Genomic DNA, 17840 nt, shown 5'->3' with positions numbered 1-17840 from the left:
GCTTGAAGCTTGAAGCTCAAAAATAAAACTAGTACTGACTGCATTGATTGATTATGTAAACTTGAAACGCCCAATTAAGTTCACGGATAGGCCTTTACTCGCGTCGCGAGTTACCGCAGAGTAATATGACAAGTTGCCTCACTTCCCCGTGCCGAACTTTATGTTCGTAGGCCTATCTTCACGATATCTGGGTCCGAGGTTATGTGCGGGCCTATATTTCATCCTATGTGAGTTACCGAGTAACTCAAAGTCTTGAAGAATCCGCGAAAGTTGCCTCAGCAACAGGCACTCTCTAGCCCACAGCTATACAGATATGTGTCTGCACCGTATCACTTCCTATAGTTATATATATAGTTGAACGTTGAGGTTGCACATTGAACGTTCAGAACAAGTTTTGCACATGATCCTGTCACATGATGATCTCCTGGGAAGCGTAGCCATCTTGGGGAGCCTCCGGGGGCCTATACTACCTTTGACAGTAATTTTATGGGCAACCCTCAGCTTCCACATATGACCCTCAGCTTTGATGATATCCCCCTCGAATTATTGCCTATAATCTTTGATTCTGTAGTCAGAGCTCAACATCTTGCATTTCTGTGCTTGGTCAATAAGTCATTCTACGAATTTGCAATACAAAGGCTCTACCGGCGCGTTTACATCTACGCATGGCACACAAATGCCAAGTCAAAGGTGGTTCTATATTTCTCATGTCTCAATAGCCTGCAATCGCCGTCGTTCACATTTGGAATAGGTCGTTCTGCTGTTCCAGACACTTTCGAGTTGTCCCCGTCTTGCACATTACCTTTCACGTCTCGGTGAGTTCAGACTAGCCAATAACACCGACTAGCGCAGTAACTAACCCCCGTTACACAGAAATAAGAGCCTTTCCAAAGGCACTCCCTTCTTCGTCCTATAACGACCTCTTGGGTCTTTGCACGAGGGGAATACGGAATTGTGTCAACCTGACATCGTGTGCCTGGACTCGAGATGGTTCGCTGCAATCGGACATTCTCCTGGCTCTCCAGCAATGCCCCAAACTTAAAGAACTCGAAATCAATGGAAAGGATAGCGGATACTATGATCCTAACATACTTACACGATTCTCTAAACTGTCTAGAATATCACTCATAATGCCGAGTGCGCAAGTTATTGAAGTTCTTCCCTCCTGGATATCCATTACGGGTCCAACCCTTCGGAACCTTACTATGATCTGCCAGGTATGACAACGATCGGAGCGATTGAATAAATCTCTCTCACTCTCCTTTGTAGACATCGAGTCTAATCACCGATACCTTACTCGAATCGCTCGCTCCTAGCATGACTGACCTGGATCATTTGTCTATTATTGGATGTCCAAAGGTGACGCATAGAGGCATTGGTGAAATTGTATCAACCAATCGTAATGGCCTCGTGGGTATCGGACTCGAGAGGCTTTCCCCGGCGTTCGTAAGTTCCCAACCTTTCGCCATCACTACACGTCCGCTGACCGTATCGAACAGGATATGACCAGTTTCAACCGCATTTGCAAGGATTGCCATGCGTTTAGGCGTCTCAGATCAATAACTTTGGCGGTTCATAATGAGACACCCTTTCAGACATGGACGGATGATGTAACGGACCTGCTATCTACTGCGCCGTTACAAATTTTACAAATTTATGCCACGACGCCAACTGCCAAAGTGGTTATCCCGGACGATTTTTGGGAAACCATCGTCACGATGCATGGGTCACGCCTCAAGCGATTTTCTATTGACCGGATGACGATTAGTTTGGGTGCATTGCAGGACATATGTTCCCGATGCTCGGTTTTAGAGCAACTGTTTGTTGTCACCACGCGGCATAATTTGGTGCGTAGCTTGTGTTTATTGTAAGTGGAAATTTTTATTCACACCTGTTAGGATGAAGTGACACGCTGTTTTGCTGCCGCCCATAACCTCCGCGCGATTCATGTCAACTTTTATCGTGAAGCGAATGACACAGACGAGCGGTCCATGATGAATGACGCACTGCGCATCGTCCGACAATGTCCTACTACAGTGACGCAGATTGGATGTGATACCAGGGTCTGGCACGTGAGTTACTTTCTTATAAATCTATTGCTTCGCTCTTAACTCGAGCACAAGGTACGACGTGAGGTGCGGATGAACGACAAGGCTGAATTATACACCGTACCTACTCTCACTAGTTATGAGAATCCGGATATACCGGAACAATTTCTTGTCGCTCGAGGGGCGTAGATAAACTGCCTACATGTCACCCGATACACGAAAATGATGCTCATGATCTGCTTTTGAATTCAACATTGGTATCCAAACACGAAACTTGGTTGAACAAAGAGAACAAGTGAACATCAAAGTACATGGCATATTTACAATACCTCAGCGCAACCTGTGCGATGATATCCAGATCTTGAGCGTTAGGCTTTGTTTCTCATTCCACGCAGTCGTGGCCCTATAGCCCTCGAAGGAAGCGTCCAAGTGAAGTATGATCCTGTGAAAATATGTTGTTCGCGCTTGCGTGCCCGAACAACCATCCAGCCTTTAATGGTATCAAACACATCCTGAAAGAAATTCGCTAGGACGTAGTTGCATCCATATCAAATTCTAATACTTACCTGGATGAGGGCCTGAGAATGTGGCACAGTACCCCACAGAGATAAGTTAGTTAATGGATCGACAGCACGCAACTTTTCTTTAAGCTCAATTAACGCTGGCAGATTTCGTTTTTTGCGCAGTCTGTCGTCCGCGTATAAGAGGGCGTGTATGGCACACAGACGATCAAATTGTATGTCTTCCAATAGCACGGTCAAGCAAATGGCGATGTCTTTGGCTGTGACGATATTAGCAGAGAACAGTGATCCCAGAAGGCCAGCCTTGTTTACTCCTATCAGCATGAGAGCAGAGTGTCGACCAGAGCTGGAGCATATGTTCCTCCAGTCGCCGTTCTGAGAGTGACGTTTAGTACTCCCATTGTTTCTCAATCAATGGAGAAAGAGTCAACTCGTCTCCAGTGTACGCAAAACATTTCCATAGCACGCAGGCGCAAGGTTCCCTCGAAACTTTTGATCTGTGTTGGCGATTCCGTCATCAGCTTGATTAACATCGTTTGCGCTACCATCGAAACGAGTGGCGCTGACTGAACAGTCCGTACTCCATCGGTCAGCAGACTGCCGACAACGCAGACCAAGTCACGAATCCGGGGTTCTTCCATTTTGGCATCGACGATTTTTCCAAATCCTCCCGCGAAGATCCAGGATACGCCAGGTTGAGTGGCACAACTTTTCTCCACGTCTGCAGGACGTGTATGGTGCTGGTCGCTCGGAGGCAACATGCTTTGCTTAGGACTGTTAGTTTCGAGTGAGAACTTTTCATTTGTTTGTGCCTGATAACCTTTAGCAACCTTGTTCAAGGAAACATCGTCCGCGCCGTATGTGTGCGAAGTAGGATTGCAAAGTCTCGTATATAACATATGAAGGATCAGGATCATCGACGACAGCGAGAGTAGCGTCCATTGCAGTCGGTGCCAACTTAGTCCGTATCGCCTCCATCACCGTGACTTCCATAAAAATGACAGATCGGCATGAGATCAGCATGCGAAAATATGGTTTTGAACTGGTCATATGCAAATAGGACCAGGATGCAGGCTTCTGCCGTGGATGATATGGGTGGCTCGAACCATAGGAGCTGAGTTTGAATATTCAACGTTGATGCACCTTGGTCCTTGGACAGCATTCATTTTTGCTAGCGTGTTGGAGAATACATGAGCAAGCGTTGCGCTTGATAATTCGCCTTTGGTGCATTTTGTTATCGCAGAAGTGCGACGAAAAATTCAACAGGATCGCTCGGATCATGATATTGCTGCACAGGTTAAAGACATAGCTTTTATTAGTTACACATATGACGGACATCAGGACACTAGAGATCCTTTCAAAAATCTCACACCTGTTCCGGGTAAGCGTTCATAACCTTCAAGATATTGATAGCTTGTGCTTCACTGAAATGATTCACGAAAAGACTGTGCACCATTTGGTTGGAGAGATGATATCAGATATGTTGGGAGGCCATAGTATTTCGTAGAATGCTGGTACTGTGAGTCAATGATGGTCCATTCAAGTTGCACGTTGAAAGACACCGTGACAAGCCTATAGTTCCCACGGCTACCATATCGACTGCATCGGTTCTTAGGCGTAGCTGCTTTAAGTGCTTACCATCACTTCACCAAGCCAGGGTCGGCTCCTACTCGAGTCTCGGTTTTGCAAGCAAGGGAGAGTGTGACACGAATTCACTTGCAGGTGCAGTGCGTAATTTGTGCGACAAAGTTTGAACTTGTCGGTGACTGCATCCGCGAGGTGTTCCTATTCCTCCCTCACGTTGACCACTCCAATATTGCCACCGTTGGCGCCGGCGTTTGCGGTACAAGTGGTTTACACACCACCGCCACATCTTTCGTGTGTTCACTCACAGCCACTCTTGGCTGGCCAGCTTAGAGATGACACTGGAATACCAGTGCAGAATGTCAGACCCAATGATTCGGTGTCGCGCATCAATCAATGCTGTTTGGCCATTGGCTACCCAACAACATTCATTCATATCCATTACGGTATAAGGTTCATGGTATTTTACTAATTATGCTATATAGTGATCGATTTTCGCTGGTCAACTTTATCTAAGAGACTAAGACGCAATTCCAAGTTCCCATTCCCCTTTTCAAGATATCACTTGACTACACCTGCGTCTCTTACCATCTACCTCTTGTCTTCCTCATTTCTCGAGTATGCACCTCATTCGCTTCTTTATATGCATTGCTTCTTGTCTCTCTGTTGCTCGTGCTTTCAGTGTGACTGTCGGGACCCCCACTCAATGCGGCCCTCTTAGCATTTCATGGACTGGTAAGCGCATATTAAGCACATCTTATACGCTCCTACTGAATTTTATCGGGTTGGTCAGGTGGTCAAGCACCCTTTGAAATACTCTTAACTCCCGTTCGTCAGCACCATCGTCTCAAGCGCATCAATCGCACGCTAACCTTTGCGCTTTCCAGAACAACGGAATGTATCAGAATATACCTGTACCAGCATCGGCCTTCAGCAATGGAAAAGGCTCTTATTCAATACCGCAATTGTCGTTGTTGTCAGGAACATCGTTTCTACTTATCATGTCTGACGCCACTGGATTTGGTTCGGGTGGGACGACAAACGAATTAATTGTGCTGAACTCTGCTGCAAATAACATTTGCGGCGCTGGAAACCCTTCACCTCCTTACACATTTAATTTGTCTCCAAACCCGCTGACGCAATGCAGGTAAGCTTGGTTCATCTACTTTTTGTTGCACTGACCTACCGTCACTGCAGTCAATTTACCATTACGGCCAGCGGTGGTGCAGTCCCACCCATTACTATTGGGGTCAGATCATCGCGAATTATTTTGAAATGATCTACTTATCTTTCAACAGCTTCTTATTCCTGGCGGACAATCAGTCGTGTTCAATTCCGACAGCAATACTTTTCAATCGGTTTTGGATGTTATCGCAGGGACAAATGTCATGTATTTTGTCAACGACTCCTTGGGCAACCTAAGGTGGGGTCTCTCCATTCGAGCCCGTCTCAGGGTCGAGTGATTCCTCGTGCCTAAGCGCCAACCCATCGCCATCTACTGCAGGCATGTCGGCCACGGCCACGGCTTCACCAACATCTAGCCCAAGCAGCTCATCAAGTAATCCATCAAGTAATCCATCAAGTAATCCATCAAATAGTTCATCAAGTAGTTCATCAGGCAGCCATGTTGCTCTCATTGCGGGTGCAGCAGGCGGTGGTGCGGCAGTCCTTGTTGCATTGGTCATCTTCGGCATGTGCTTGCGGCGTAAACGGAAGGCACCTAGATCTTCGGATGCTCGGTCTTCTACAAAAAGTCATCTACATCGTTTGCAGCGTACAGATCTAAAGTACGAAGTCAGTCCTCACAGTGATGCTTTGCCACAATTCCCTTTCCTATACAAGACAAACTCCCTCAGCAACCATACCCGACCCGTTCATCCTAGCCTAGGAACCCAAGTCAGACATGGCCAATTTGTCTGCCAGCAATTTTACAGTTAGCGCCCCTCCCCCATCATTCAACCAGATACAACGTTTGCGCCAGAGCTCCAACACGGAGACTCCTATCTATGGGGATGCTCAAACGTCGACCATGTCATTCGCTAACAACCGCCAATCACCCCTGTCTACCGGAAACCTTGCAGTCGGCGACCCTCACACACCGTTCAATCAGACACTGCTTTCACGTCAGAGCTCAAACGCAAACTTTGCTGTGTATACAGACGCTCGGGGCTCCGCTATGCCGTCTGTTGACAGGCGAATGGCTACAATCGCAGAACTGCCATCACCATGGGAAACAAATCCTGTTAGCTACCTTGGTCCATTCATTCAGTCCGGATCCCAGCCGAGTCCTATTAATGCTTCTGTCGCCAATTTGACGGCTAGGGACCATCACGCACCCTTCAATCAGGCACAGCCTTCGTACATGAGCTCCAACACAGACTTTGCTGTTGACGGAGATGCTCGAATGTCAAACACAATGCCCGTCGAGCAGATGGCTGTGGGGGCTCGACCAGCATCACCATTACCACGAAAGACAGACCTTATCTATCTTACACCACCCGTTCAACCCGGATCTCAATTAATCTTCACCTCTACCAGCGACGTCGCAATTAAGAACCCTCTCACACCCTTCAATCATTCCTATCAGAGCCCTGGCACAGACAACGTAGATGTGCACGGAGCATCTGGAGGTCAGCCTATGGTATCTGCTAGTAGGCAAACAGCCCACCAACCTCCTACTCAGATCATTGTCCATACCGACGCTGATGATGTCATGTCAAACAACAATGGTGTAGTCGAACTTCCGCCGCAGTATTCAGAGCATAGGGGAGTGCGTGCCTTGTAATCGTCCTGACTACATCACTACATCTTCCTCGGAAATTAAGGTGATTTCTTAGAATTGATGATTATTTCTGCATGAAATCATGTTTTACGCCTTTATTCAAGTCTAGCCCACGTTTCATTGAATTACTTTGCATTCACAGTAGTTTACTTTGTACAACCAACAATCGAATTCACTGGTTTATAGTCAAACACAAAAGATGATTGCAAAACTTGCAGTTGAACTTGCTCGTCGGGAGAGCATTTAAATATTATCGCGCCACCTTTCAAGTGATGGCTCAAGCGCACTGGCGGCCAGTTCTCCTGATAAGATCAAGCATGATGCTGCCCAAACCGAAAATCGTTGTGCTATTCTCGTCACTAGAATTGTTCACAAAAAGACTCACCCTAGAAATGCGAGAGACACACCATTTTGTTGGAGAGATGCCATGAGGTATGTTGCGAGGCCATATTTCATAAACTGCTGGCACATGTTTTGACGGACACGGATCCGAGTCGGATTTCTAAATAAATAAGTCAAACCAGCCTCCAAGCTACTAAGTCAGGTTTTAATCAGGACAATATTTCTTAGAGCTCTTAGCTGAGCTTTGAAGATCATTGATACAGGTGGGAATTTCTGACATAGCGCCGCGGCTGTTGACTCAGAGGTGAGAAACTTGCCATAGTCCCGAGTCGTCGCTTAGGTATCTTGGCGACTCTATCGTTAGGCATAAGATACCAAGCGTTACAGATAGCAGTGCTTGGTGGGGGAAGAATACCACGGGTACTCGCTAAGCAATTCATCAGGTTGTGTGTCCTAATCTCCAAGTCATTTTCAAGGCGTCGCTGAGAGTTCTTGAAAGGCTCCAAAATTTTGGATGAAGCATGGACTGGTAGTGTATTGAATAGCATGATTTGGTGTGACAATAGACAGCGGGAGTAGTGTTGGAAAGACCATGAATATGGGCTGTATCGTAGCTTATATGTCTGGATTGTATCGGTGTGGATGTGGTGGATTGGCTGGTTGTGGGTTGAGCATCGTGGAAGGAGGAAGAATACAAAGTGACGAGGCGAATTGTCATAACTGGCAGTGGTAATGAGAATGAGACACCAGCGTCGCTTGGCTTGTGGTCCAGCTCGCACACAATGAACAGTGCAGTGGCGAGCCAGTGCTGTTATCAAAGGATATCAACCTACGCCACACAACATGGCACTACGCTGAGGTCCACTGCTACGCCACAGATTTGACCTTCAAGTTAGGAGTGAACCAAACGAACAAATACGGTTTGATTGAGGATGCATGAATTCTGAATGAGGATGTCGTTATTCTTTAGATGCTTCAAGAGAACATATCTGACTTGATGCCCAATAATAGGTCGCGAGCCAGGGACTTACATTCTCAAGACGACGGGGCCACAGGTTATCATGAGCTTTCAAAGTTATTCTGGAGCCTTAATTAATATGTAACAGTCAAGCCCCCAAGTTACAACAATGAAGTCGTGACTCAGGTGGGGGGAGAGAGCTGGATGAACACAATGTGCTGTCGACCTTTGAGTTGACGCCAGGATGCAGATGGTCTGGCGATAATACCCCGAAAAACATGGATAGTAAGTCGGGAATCACTGTGGAGGAATTATCAAAACAGTGCACATTCAATCAAGTGAGAATAACATATAGCAACTTGAACTGTAAAGACCAACTCAAGATCTATCGAGTCAATATTAATACAGACGAGTACTTTCAACCCTGGAACGCGACACCTGTCTTCTTCGCTTCTGCGATACCGCCTCCTGCGAAGCCAGTGCCTGACATTATTATGAATCAGCATGTGGTAAATCAAAACGTAGTCCTTTTTCTCCACAAGGACCTCCGCAACCCAAAACAAGTTGGACAAACACACACCTTCTCTCTTTAGTTCGATCATATCTTTATCATCAAGTGTGTGATCACAAACAATGCACTGCTTCGTCGCCCGCACCAGCTTATCAACACATACTTTGCATACAACATGGGAACATGGTTTCATGACTACAAATGGTCAAACCCTGCAAACAATGTCAGAGATATGGACTTACGGAACATCATCCTATTATTGTGAAGATTGCTTTTGCATGCCGGACAAATCGGAACCCCATCATCCTCTAGCTTGGATTTTCCCTTTTCACTCTCCACGGGAGCAGAATCTGATGATTGTGACGCCGACGCAGCAGGTAGCAATGTAAACGCCACAGGCACCAATGACTTTAGGCTGAAAACGTCGTGAGAAATCGTTTACAATGACAAATGATGTATCCAACGTTATTGGGTGGGGTGGATTACCTCCCCGGCAGGTTGTCTGAACCTTAACATCCTTGAGAGAGCTCGGCAAACCGCTTGAGGTGTATGTGGGAGTTAGCGAAGGCAACCAAAAGTCCGGTAGTTTGTGTCGTAATGATTCCGCCTGCTCTCGTTCGATCTGTCTTAGGGCTGCCTCTTCAGCTTCACGGGTAAGAGTTTCAACTGTTGAAGAATCGAAATCAAGCTTCCGCTTCGATGATCGGGCTGGGGACGATTGAGCGCACTAGGAAAAGAGAATAGAAGATATACGTACAACCTTTCGCACCGACGCCAGATGCAGATGCAACAGACGGCAGGTTCGCAGACAATCCCAGTTGACCCTTCTCGAAATCACGAAGTACACGTTCCCTGGCTGCCTCTCTAGCTCTCTCTTTCTCCTCTTCAGTTTCTTTCTTCAACTGCTCAAGGCGTTCCTTCTGCCGCTTAATATCCTTTTTCTGTGTTACTGAGTACTCAATTTGTATGAAACTTGTACGTGTCATTGCGAACTTACATAGGTCGGTATACGCACACTCCTTGCAGAATAAGTGCCCCTGATCGCATGCTATTGGTTCTCTCGCTCGTTGCAAGCATAGAGAACATGCATCAAAATTTCTCATTGATTCATTACCTAGGCGTTGCTGTTGCAGTACTCAGTGAAAATCTTTGCATCATCCAGCTGAGCAGACGTACCCGTTTCGTACCATACTCCGCCTTCTGTCTCTCAGCATAAGAGAATACCGAAGATGCTGTATTATTTTTACTGTGCTTCGTCATGGCAAGGTGTAGCGACAAAAGGTGTCTCTGGTTAAGTGTCAACTTCAGTGATAGTAGTAAATTCTTGGCACTTATTAGTCACTAGTAACTACTACACACTGCAATTGCGGACAAGCAAACTGAGTCCACAAATTGAGTAGTCGCATTCAACCTGCTTTTGCACCTATATACGACAACTTCTGGGACTCTTCACAATATCTCATTCATGAATGTATTTTCTGCACAATCACACAGGACACAGCTGATTCTGGCAGCTGTATCTGCATCTTTACTGACATCAGGTCTATTTACCGCATATAATGCCTACAGTCGACGCCAACGGAGACGCGACCTCGATCGAGACATCCGTAGGTCAATAGCAAACCACGATGAAGGTTCCAAAGAGCATTTGGGACCAAAGGACAATAAGTTATCAGATGAACAAATTATTCGCATTGGTGATGGATATGACGAAGAGCTGATTAGAGAGCAGCTCGCGCGGTGCTATGCATTTTTCGGGGATGAGGGCATGGCACGCGTTCGGGGAAAATCTGTTGTTGTCGTTGGCTGCGGTGGCGTTGGTAGCTGGGTGGCAGTCATGTTGGTGAGGTCGTACGTGGTTATTATTACCATTATCATCCGTGTTGTTGTGATTCACCAATTACCCAGAGGCGTGTCAAAGATCCGACTGGTGGACTTCGACTATGTGACGCTTTCTTCCTTGAACAGACACGCCACGGCTGTGCTCGCGGATGTAGGAATGCCGAAGGTGGTATGCATTGAGCGGACTCTCAAGCAGATCAGCACGTGGGTGGAGGTGGACAGCCGCGTAGAGATCTGGAGGAAAGAAGACGGGGGACGTTTGCTGGAGGGAGCAGACTGGGTCATCGGTATGTCGATGCGCTCCTTGCTCTCGTTCGTCTTCCATTCAGTTTGTTGTAAAAAGATGCAATAGACAACATCACCACAAAAGTCGACTTGCTGAAGTATTGCCATGAGCACCATATCAAAGTTTGTCCTAGTCACCATATCCAATTGTATCCAACTCATGCTTCTGTAGGTGTTCTCGTCTATGGGAGCTAGTGCAAAGACAGATCCTACGAGAGTCCAGATTAGTGACATCTCATACACCATGTACGACCCTCTTGCACGCTCCGTTCGACGTAAGTTACGGCTGCAGGGTGTATCCTCAGGGATTCCCGTCGTTTATTCCACAGAAGTCCCTGGAGATGTGAAGTTACTCCCCCTTCCCGAGGAAGAATTCCAAAAAGGTGACGTCAAAGAACTTGGAGTATTCGATGATTTCAGGGTGCGAATATTACCAGTCCTCGGTATGTCTTGATTCTTTGCAAACTGGCGTCCTGATATCTTACTGTTCTTCTGCGAGGCAGGTTCCTTGCCATCTCTTTTCGGCTTGCACATTGCAACCTACATCCTCTGTGAGATGGCCGGAAAACCGATTTTGAACCCTTTGCCCATAAAGAATCGCAAGAAGCTTTATGAGCGTCTCCTTCGTGATCTCTTGCATCGTGAATCGAAGTTCATTGGGGAACCGATCAAGTAAGTTCACACGTCACATCATTTGACCCGTCTTACACTTTTTGCAGTAAATTACCTATCGACGAAGATGACGTCGCGCTGATATTCGAGGACCTGCATCTTGGTCGTTCTGTCGTGCCTCCTCACGCTGTCCCTGCACACCCAACACTTCTGCGGTGGGATCCGGCGAAGCCACTCACCCTAGAGAACTGTGTGGTCTTTGAATCTACCCAGGCAGAGAAGCACGTTAGAGAATGCTTGACGCCGCGGACTAAGGAAGCGCATCCAAGAAAAACTCCGAGAGCTGTCTGGGGAGACGAAGTGCAGGCTGTTGTAGAACGTCGTGTAGAAGAGGTGGCAAAATACAGAACGTGGGTTGGGCTATAACGAGAATCTTGGCCAGCACGCACGTCCATCTGAAAGAACAGATATAGAGTTTAACAATTATATCAGGAAACTTCGGTTTCTGATAGAAATCAAATTACGGCGCATAGATAATCAATAGGTTATACTGTAACGGTACAATCTTCTTTTACTTCACGGGTCATCTTACACCACTTCTCCGTTATGCTATTCCTATCTCGTTCTTTGGCCTAAAGCCCTATGTAACGTAGATGAGGGTACGTTTTTGAGAGTTGACTATACAGAGAGTTATGAAAGCGCCGACAAGTAGACCTGTAACGATACAGGTTGCGGTCTCGGCCAGCGAATGTGGTCGGCGCTTTGGGTGTCGCTGAGGTTCTCCATGAGGAGATTCTGATTTTGATGTAGGCTGAGTCTGCTCTGTGGCGGACTGCTGTTGTTGATGAACAACAATCGTAGGGGCAAAAATGAGGGTGGGTGTCTTCGGCCGATTGCTATCTGGGCTCTCAGAATGGGTTGCGGCTATATCAGCCAAAGCAGCCTGCGAAAAAGATGCAGCTGGTGGGGCGGTAGCTGTTGGGAGCGCTAAGATAAGAGTATCTTCGTCCGCCGACCATTCGAGGACAGATGCTGGGGGTGAGGGGGGCATAACAACGGATCCTTCGACCTTGGATTCTATCATGTCGTCTGTGGAATCAATTGATGATGCAGTTTCGGTCTCTTCATGATCCTGTACAACACGTTCAAGGTTGGAGAATGCCCCTTGCAATCTCCGAGCCTCTTTGACCGCCATCTCCTTCTGCTTCTCTCGAACTTCCTCGCCGACAGATTGGACGAGGGAGCGAATGACATCCCACATCTCGACGTGGTCTCGTGACCACCACTGAGCTGGCCATTGCGCGATTATGAAGGCAAGGCTGCAGACTGTCTCAGTTGCTTCAGTGAAATCGTCGACGACAACATCGTGGAACCAGGGACGTAGAAATGACATTGCCAAGCGAACAGAGCTTCCAGTTGCATCGCAAAGACGATGCTCAGTGGGAAGGTGCAAGAACCTGATCTGACATATCTTGGCAGAACTGGCGGAAACTAGGCTTGCGATCCATGGTATCCCATGATAGGAAATCAAACTGCGATGAAGATGACCGCTTATTGACATTGGTATCTTGACGGAGGAAGTATGACGGGAGTTTATCGATGATGCTTAGTAGGGGGACTGATGCTAGAACAGCTGAACTCGGGATAGATCCATGAACAAGGACATCTTGCGACTCCAATGCGAATCTGTACCACTTCCAGTAGTCTAGATGCCTTCTACGTCACAAAATCAGCTTATCTGAGCAGCCAGGAGATCGATTAAATACACTAACTCGTTAGGTGTGCCTTTTCTTAGTAGCTCCAGGGCAGTCGCAGCTCGACCAGCGAGCTGACGTGCATCAATAACGGCAATTTCAATGTCGTGCTTGAGACCGACCCGGTACCTGCGGGTAGCCTCCCAAATAGCCCAGGCAAAGCTGAACGTAGTCGAGATGTAAGGGGACATGTGTCTCTGCGTCCAGTCCATGTGCTGGGCAACATCTGCATAACTGCTCGTTGAAGCTACTGACTTGCCTGTAAATGGCTGTCGAAGCCGCTCTGCGGCCTCTCTATATTGCTCGTTGTACTTCTGGCCTACAAAGTAGGGCTCTGTAGTATCAAAGAATGGGGAGCGTTGCTTCGGAGTATATACACGAAACAAGAAGGGGTTGTCCTGGATAAGGCGATCAAAGGTATGATCAGAGCCATACCCGTATTGAGGTAGTGGACCAGCTGAACTTGGGCTCTGAGGTGAGGATGGAACGATGGTCATCGTATGTAACGTCGAGGAGCTAAAGGATATAGATCAGTAATTTTGGCTGAAGGAGATGCTTTTCTAGAAATTAGAGTCGTCCTCGTGTTATCCAGCCCTATCGATCCGGGTCATGGACATGAAGACAAACACATGGACTCAACGAGGCTTTTAATAACATGTACAGATCTGAAATGGAAAGCAAAAGCCCCGCATATCAGCTAGAGTCAGACAGCTGCCACTTGACGAGCTTTCCGCTTACCAGAGTGACATCTGTGCATGAGTCGATGTTCGTCGATGCTTTTGACCGTGACTGCAGGCGGACTTGGGGCGGACAGTAGTTGTATAATTCCTACGTTGTGTCGATGTCTGAATGCAGATACCTTAAAACTCACAGACATATGTTGAATGACTCGGAGCTGTTGTATTCTGTCTGACATCGTAAGTCGAGTACGAGGCTGCTCGGTCGTGACCGAACCCAAACCGAACCCGCCATTAATTGAGGGTGCCGCTGAGCTTTAATTCCGAGTCCTAAAGCGGGTGCCACCAGCCAGGTGACCGAGAGCATGCCATCTACAACGTTTTCGCCGAAGAACCCGACGAGCCTCGAGGATTCATCGTTTATTTGCACAGCACCGATCAAAGATGCCTTGCAGCATGGAAGCTGCGCAATCATTCAATGCGATACCACCTGCAGGCTGCATCTCGGAGAAGACTCAGAGATTGATGCCAGAAATACGTCACAGTCACCGGTATCTCAGTTTCCAAGCTGTGATATGAGCTTGTGGGGAAACTTACCCGGCACAGACGGCCAAATGTATTTCTCTGTCGAATTGTTACGGTGTGCCCGACAACATTCTTAATAACGGTGATAGTGTATGTCCATCATCCTTGACAACCTCTTAGTATGCACTCATCCAAAGGTAAGTCTTCAACGTCACTAGTGCTAATAGGAACAATCATATCAGAATTCCACAGATGGGCCCTCAGCAGGCAATCATTTATCTCGATAACCTCCTCATCTTGGCAGTTCTCTTCGATGCTGAAAATGTGATCACAATTGCCATTGGCATGTCGGTAGCCCTACACCTAGTAATGGAGGGAATTTGCAATTGGGCAATATTAATCTCCATGGCTAACGTCGGTGGCATTTATGCGGTAATCATCCACCCTTGTCTGAACGCAAATCCTTTCCGCAGCTCCCCATTGGTGACGGATCGCGAGTTAATCACTAACAATAATAATTGGTCGGACTATTTCATCTCGGCGGCCAAGCAACATTTTTCTCAAACCTCGATGAAAGGAGTCAGCAAAAGCAAACTACTAACGGGGATGTACTTTTGGGATCATTCTATTACCGTTTGTCCTTAGAAGAGCGGGGTGGCCAGGTAGTTTTATCACAGAGTGCTTGGCAGCATCAGAAATTACAGCTTTTCACCGAGGTCGATGCAGTGTTGATATAGATGCCAGAAACCCGAGTGAGACTGTTAGCTTTTCTCTTAGACTCTCCGTGAACTGCGTTATGCGACGATAATCCACCTCCCCTATAGCGGACAGTTATTTTCGTTACAATGCCCATGCTGTTTCAACGCATCCATAGTACGATAAACAACCACGAATGTCTCCAGAAAAAGGGACGTCGTCAAAATAGAAGGTGATCCGGAGGGGAGGCGTATTGGAGGCAAGATATCATAACGAATGGCAGAAACACGAAAGGCGGCTAGAGTATATCTTTAATCTGAAGTAGTTTTGAACGAATTCTACGGATGAACTTTAGATAGTTTGCCAAGTCTGCCGATATCCTCAATAACGATTAATGAGCAAACACTCATTAAGTGCTGGAAGAACTTGAGAAGTACGCTGCGAAGCGTGCATTAATCCTCAGCAGTTCATTCCACCACAGGCTGCAGCACTCAACCGAGTTACCTCAGCAGGCTACATCAATTATCAGTATCTCGTAGATTATAAGCGTGGTTATCTGATCTCATCATGATGAAAAACAGCGACAATCAACTCAGATATGAATCTTCTTTCAAAGGGGAAAACCAATGTTGGGTGGCGTTGGCCTTGTACCGCTGAGGCGTGACCGTTACACCAATGAAAAAATCCGGTTTTCCCTGTGTTAAAATCAGCTCAATGCGCTACCTCCAGAAGAATGCCGCCAAACAAGAATGTGAGAACTCACCGTCCACATCCGCCCATCACTTACTATCGTCTTTAAATTCACGCACGCCTGCATCATGTATCTCACGTCATTCCTTGCCAAGGTCGCACGTGGGCCGTGGCTTGCGTGGGCATCACCAACATCGGTCAACGTGTGCAGCTCTTTCAAACTTGATACTGCTGTAGTGAAGGCTTGCTGGAATGACTTTTGTGATGATGCATCTCGGCCATTAGGGAAAAAAAAACGTACGATGTCTTTAATTGGCAGTGGTATCTCCAGCATTTCTAGATCTTTGCACCTCGAGCTTAGCTTTCGAACCATGTCAATAGAAACTGCACAGTCCATGAGAGCAAGACGCTTCAAAGGCATTGTGACAGCGCTGGGCGGAGCAATGAGATCAATGACAGAGCTCCATAAAGGGAGCTGACGGTCCGCAAACTTGAGTACAAGTGTAGACAGGGAGGTCATTGAAAAAAAGAGTGATGTAATTGTCACAGCCGTTGCATCTGATGTCGGGCGCACATCAATGGCGAGATGTCGCAGGGTGGGTAAGGTGATAGTAGGCGGGCAAAAAAGGCTTTGTGGTGGGGTATTTTCCTGCCCAAAATAAGCGAGTGTTAGAGATGTCCAATGGGGCAAAGACGCACGAATATAGTGAAAGAAAATTCCTTCAACGATGGGGTGTGTGTTGCGGCAGCTTTGATGACCACTGTATGAGGAGCCTTTGGACATCCAATGACATGCAGCCCACGAAGACGAGGCAGTAGAGGGAGTAAGGCTTCCAAAAATATACCATTTACTTCTTGAGACATCTAATCAGACCTCAATAAAATGTTGAAAGTAAACGACAAGTAGCGCACGAAGATTGTGAGGTGCGAAAGTGTCCGCTGTAGCGACTGGGCCCATCTCGTCAGCGAATCTACAACATTCCAGGTTGGGTAGTCCAGAGTCAGGCTTCTTAGCGTTGTGATGCTTTGCAGCATCTCCCCTTGCGTTGTTGTGAGCGTGGCATAGATGTGCAGATCCTGCAAGCGGTCCTTTCCCTGCAAGGAGCCGAGCAGGGCTGGGAGGATCCTCGGCCCACACACAAACGATGTCAAGTTTTTGCAAACCTGCAGTGCGTCTGCAGTTTCCGAAAGGAATTTCGGATGTATTTGTCCAGCCGCGATGAACGGTGCACCATGTATGTCAATTTGACGAACGTGGACAGCTAGATCAGGGTGATTGCGAAGAGTAAGGAATGGTGACATTATCTGATGCATAATTATTGAGAGACACGCTTTTCCAACGAATGTTCGACCTACCCCTCCTCCTTCGGGCCTATATCGTTTGGCATGCTTTGCGGTGAAAGAGACTGTGGCATACAGACACGGAATAACGCCAGCGAGGAACGACTTGCTAACAGACGAGACAGCGACGAGATCATTTCCAGAGATGAATGCAAAAATTAACTCGAGCACATCGAGATTCAGGTTGTCTGCCGTGACCATCGATTGAGTGTTCGGAGTGGACGTTTTAGACTGAGATGTGAGTCCTCCCGAGCCACAGACTGTGTGCAGTCGAGTCTGGCTCGCAGGTGAAACCACTGGTCGTGAAGGGTAAGAAAGATAACTTGGATGTGATGAACTTAAAGTCAGCTATGTCCAATTAATGATTTACGGTTCTACCAACTACTATAAATAACATCGATAGAAGCTTCCTTGTTTTCACGCTTTGGCATGTAATTTCTAGTATACCGGCGAATTTAGTCGATGATAGCCTTGCCTTGGATGTAAGTGTAACCGATGATACAATGGGACCATTGGATGGATTATTATTCTGTATTGATATTGTAGGGTAATATGGCGCCTGGAGAGTTGGATTAGCATAGAATACGGCTGCAATGACCAGCGGCAGCGCTGAACCCAGCACCAGTTGGTGTGTCAGTTGAAAACTCCATCGCAGTGATCATCGCTAATAAT

General features: G+C 47.1%; 7 protein-coding genes across 7 annotated transcripts; 3 read left to right on the top strand and 4 right to left on the bottom strand.

Moving 5' to 3' along the window:
* The first annotated feature begins 466 nt into the window (after positions 1–466).
* Positions 467–2328, top strand: EDB93DRAFT_1115004 (uncharacterized protein). The gene is made up of 7 exons (XM_041448265.1): positions 467–690; positions 752–815; positions 874–1217; positions 1270–1446; positions 1500–1847; positions 1899–2072; positions 2124–2328. Exons 1-7 carry the CDS (start codon positions 487–489, stop codon positions 2235–2237), a joined length of 1425 nt encoding a protein of 474 aa, XP_041313051.1. The 5' UTR covers positions 467–486; the 3' UTR covers positions 2238–2328.
* An 88-nt stretch (positions 2329–2416) lies between these two features.
* EDB93DRAFT_1245121 (uncharacterized protein) lies at positions 2417–3468 on the bottom strand (the record flags this gene model as incomplete). The annotated part of the gene is made up of 3 exons (XM_041452278.1): positions 2417–2560; positions 2615–2944; positions 3016–3468. 3 exons carry the CDS (start codon positions 3466–3468, stop codon positions 2417–2419), a joined length of 927 nt encoding a protein of 308 aa, XP_041313050.1.
* A 1140-nt stretch (positions 3469–4608) lies between these two features.
* On the top strand, positions 4609–5836 carry EDB93DRAFT_279504 (uncharacterized protein). Its single transcript, XM_041455947.1, has 5 exons — positions 4609–4888; positions 4947–4981; positions 5041–5300; positions 5351–5402; positions 5452–5836. Exons 1-5 carry the CDS (start codon positions 4774–4776, stop codon positions 5614–5616), a joined length of 627 nt encoding a protein of 208 aa, XP_041313049.1. The 5' UTR covers positions 4609–4773; the 3' UTR covers positions 5617–5836.
* Positions 5837–8368: 2532 nt separating this feature from the next.
* EDB93DRAFT_279227 (uncharacterized protein) lies at positions 8369–10093 on the bottom strand. The gene is made up of 7 exons (XM_041455946.1): positions 9923–10093; positions 9744–9870; positions 9504–9695; positions 9211–9454; positions 8989–9161; positions 8816–8941; positions 8369–8718 (listed from the first exon to the last, which is right to left on the bottom strand). The coding sequence occupies exons 1-7, from the start codon at positions 10004–10006 to the stop codon at positions 8654–8656; spliced, it is 1011 nt and encodes a 336-aa protein (XP_041313048.1). The 5' UTR covers positions 10007–10093; the 3' UTR covers positions 8369–8653.
* Positions 10094–10211: 118 nt separating this feature from the next.
* On the top strand, positions 10212–12058 carry EDB93DRAFT_1274792 (uncharacterized protein; the record flags this gene model as incomplete). The annotated part of the gene is made up of 6 exons (XM_041454388.1): positions 10212–10597; positions 10655–10875; positions 10932–10996; positions 11046–11316; positions 11377–11545; positions 11593–12058. The coding sequence occupies 6 exons, from the start codon at positions 10212–10214 to the stop codon at positions 11909–11911; spliced, it is 1431 nt and encodes a 476-aa protein (XP_041313047.1). The 3' UTR covers positions 11912–12058.
* Positions 12059–12125: 67 nt separating this feature from the next.
* EDB93DRAFT_1318354 (uncharacterized protein) lies at positions 12126–14199 on the bottom strand (the record flags this gene model as incomplete). The annotated part of the gene is made up of 4 exons (XM_041454860.1): positions 13978–14199; positions 13258–13904; positions 12943–13201; positions 12126–12920 (listed from the first exon to the last, which is right to left on the bottom strand). The coding sequence occupies exons 2-4, from the start codon at positions 13734–13736 to the stop codon at positions 12126–12128; spliced, it is 1533 nt and encodes a 510-aa protein (XP_041313046.1). The 5' UTR covers positions 13737–13904; positions 13978–14199.
* A 1310-nt stretch (positions 14200–15509) lies between these two features.
* Positions 15510–17527, bottom strand: EDB93DRAFT_278993 (uncharacterized protein). The gene is made up of 6 exons (XM_041455945.1): positions 17184–17527; positions 16740–17132; positions 16527–16691; positions 16129–16476; positions 15901–16074; positions 15510–15832 (listed from the first exon to the last, which is right to left on the bottom strand). The coding sequence occupies exons 1-6, from the start codon at positions 17367–17369 to the stop codon at positions 15725–15727; spliced, it is 1374 nt and encodes a 457-aa protein (XP_041313045.1). The 5' UTR covers positions 17370–17527; the 3' UTR covers positions 15510–15724.
* Positions 17528–17840: the final 313 nt, after the last annotated feature.

Source organism: Suillus bovinus (assembly GCF_016758785.1).
Source record: "Suillus bovinus strain UH-Sbo-P2 chromosome Unknown EDB93scaffold_2, whole genome shotgun sequence".
Classification (NCBI taxonomy): Eukaryota; Fungi; Basidiomycota; class Agaricomycetes; order Boletales; family Suillaceae; genus Suillus; species Suillus bovinus.
This window is presented reverse-complemented; position numbering and strand designations above follow the sequence as displayed.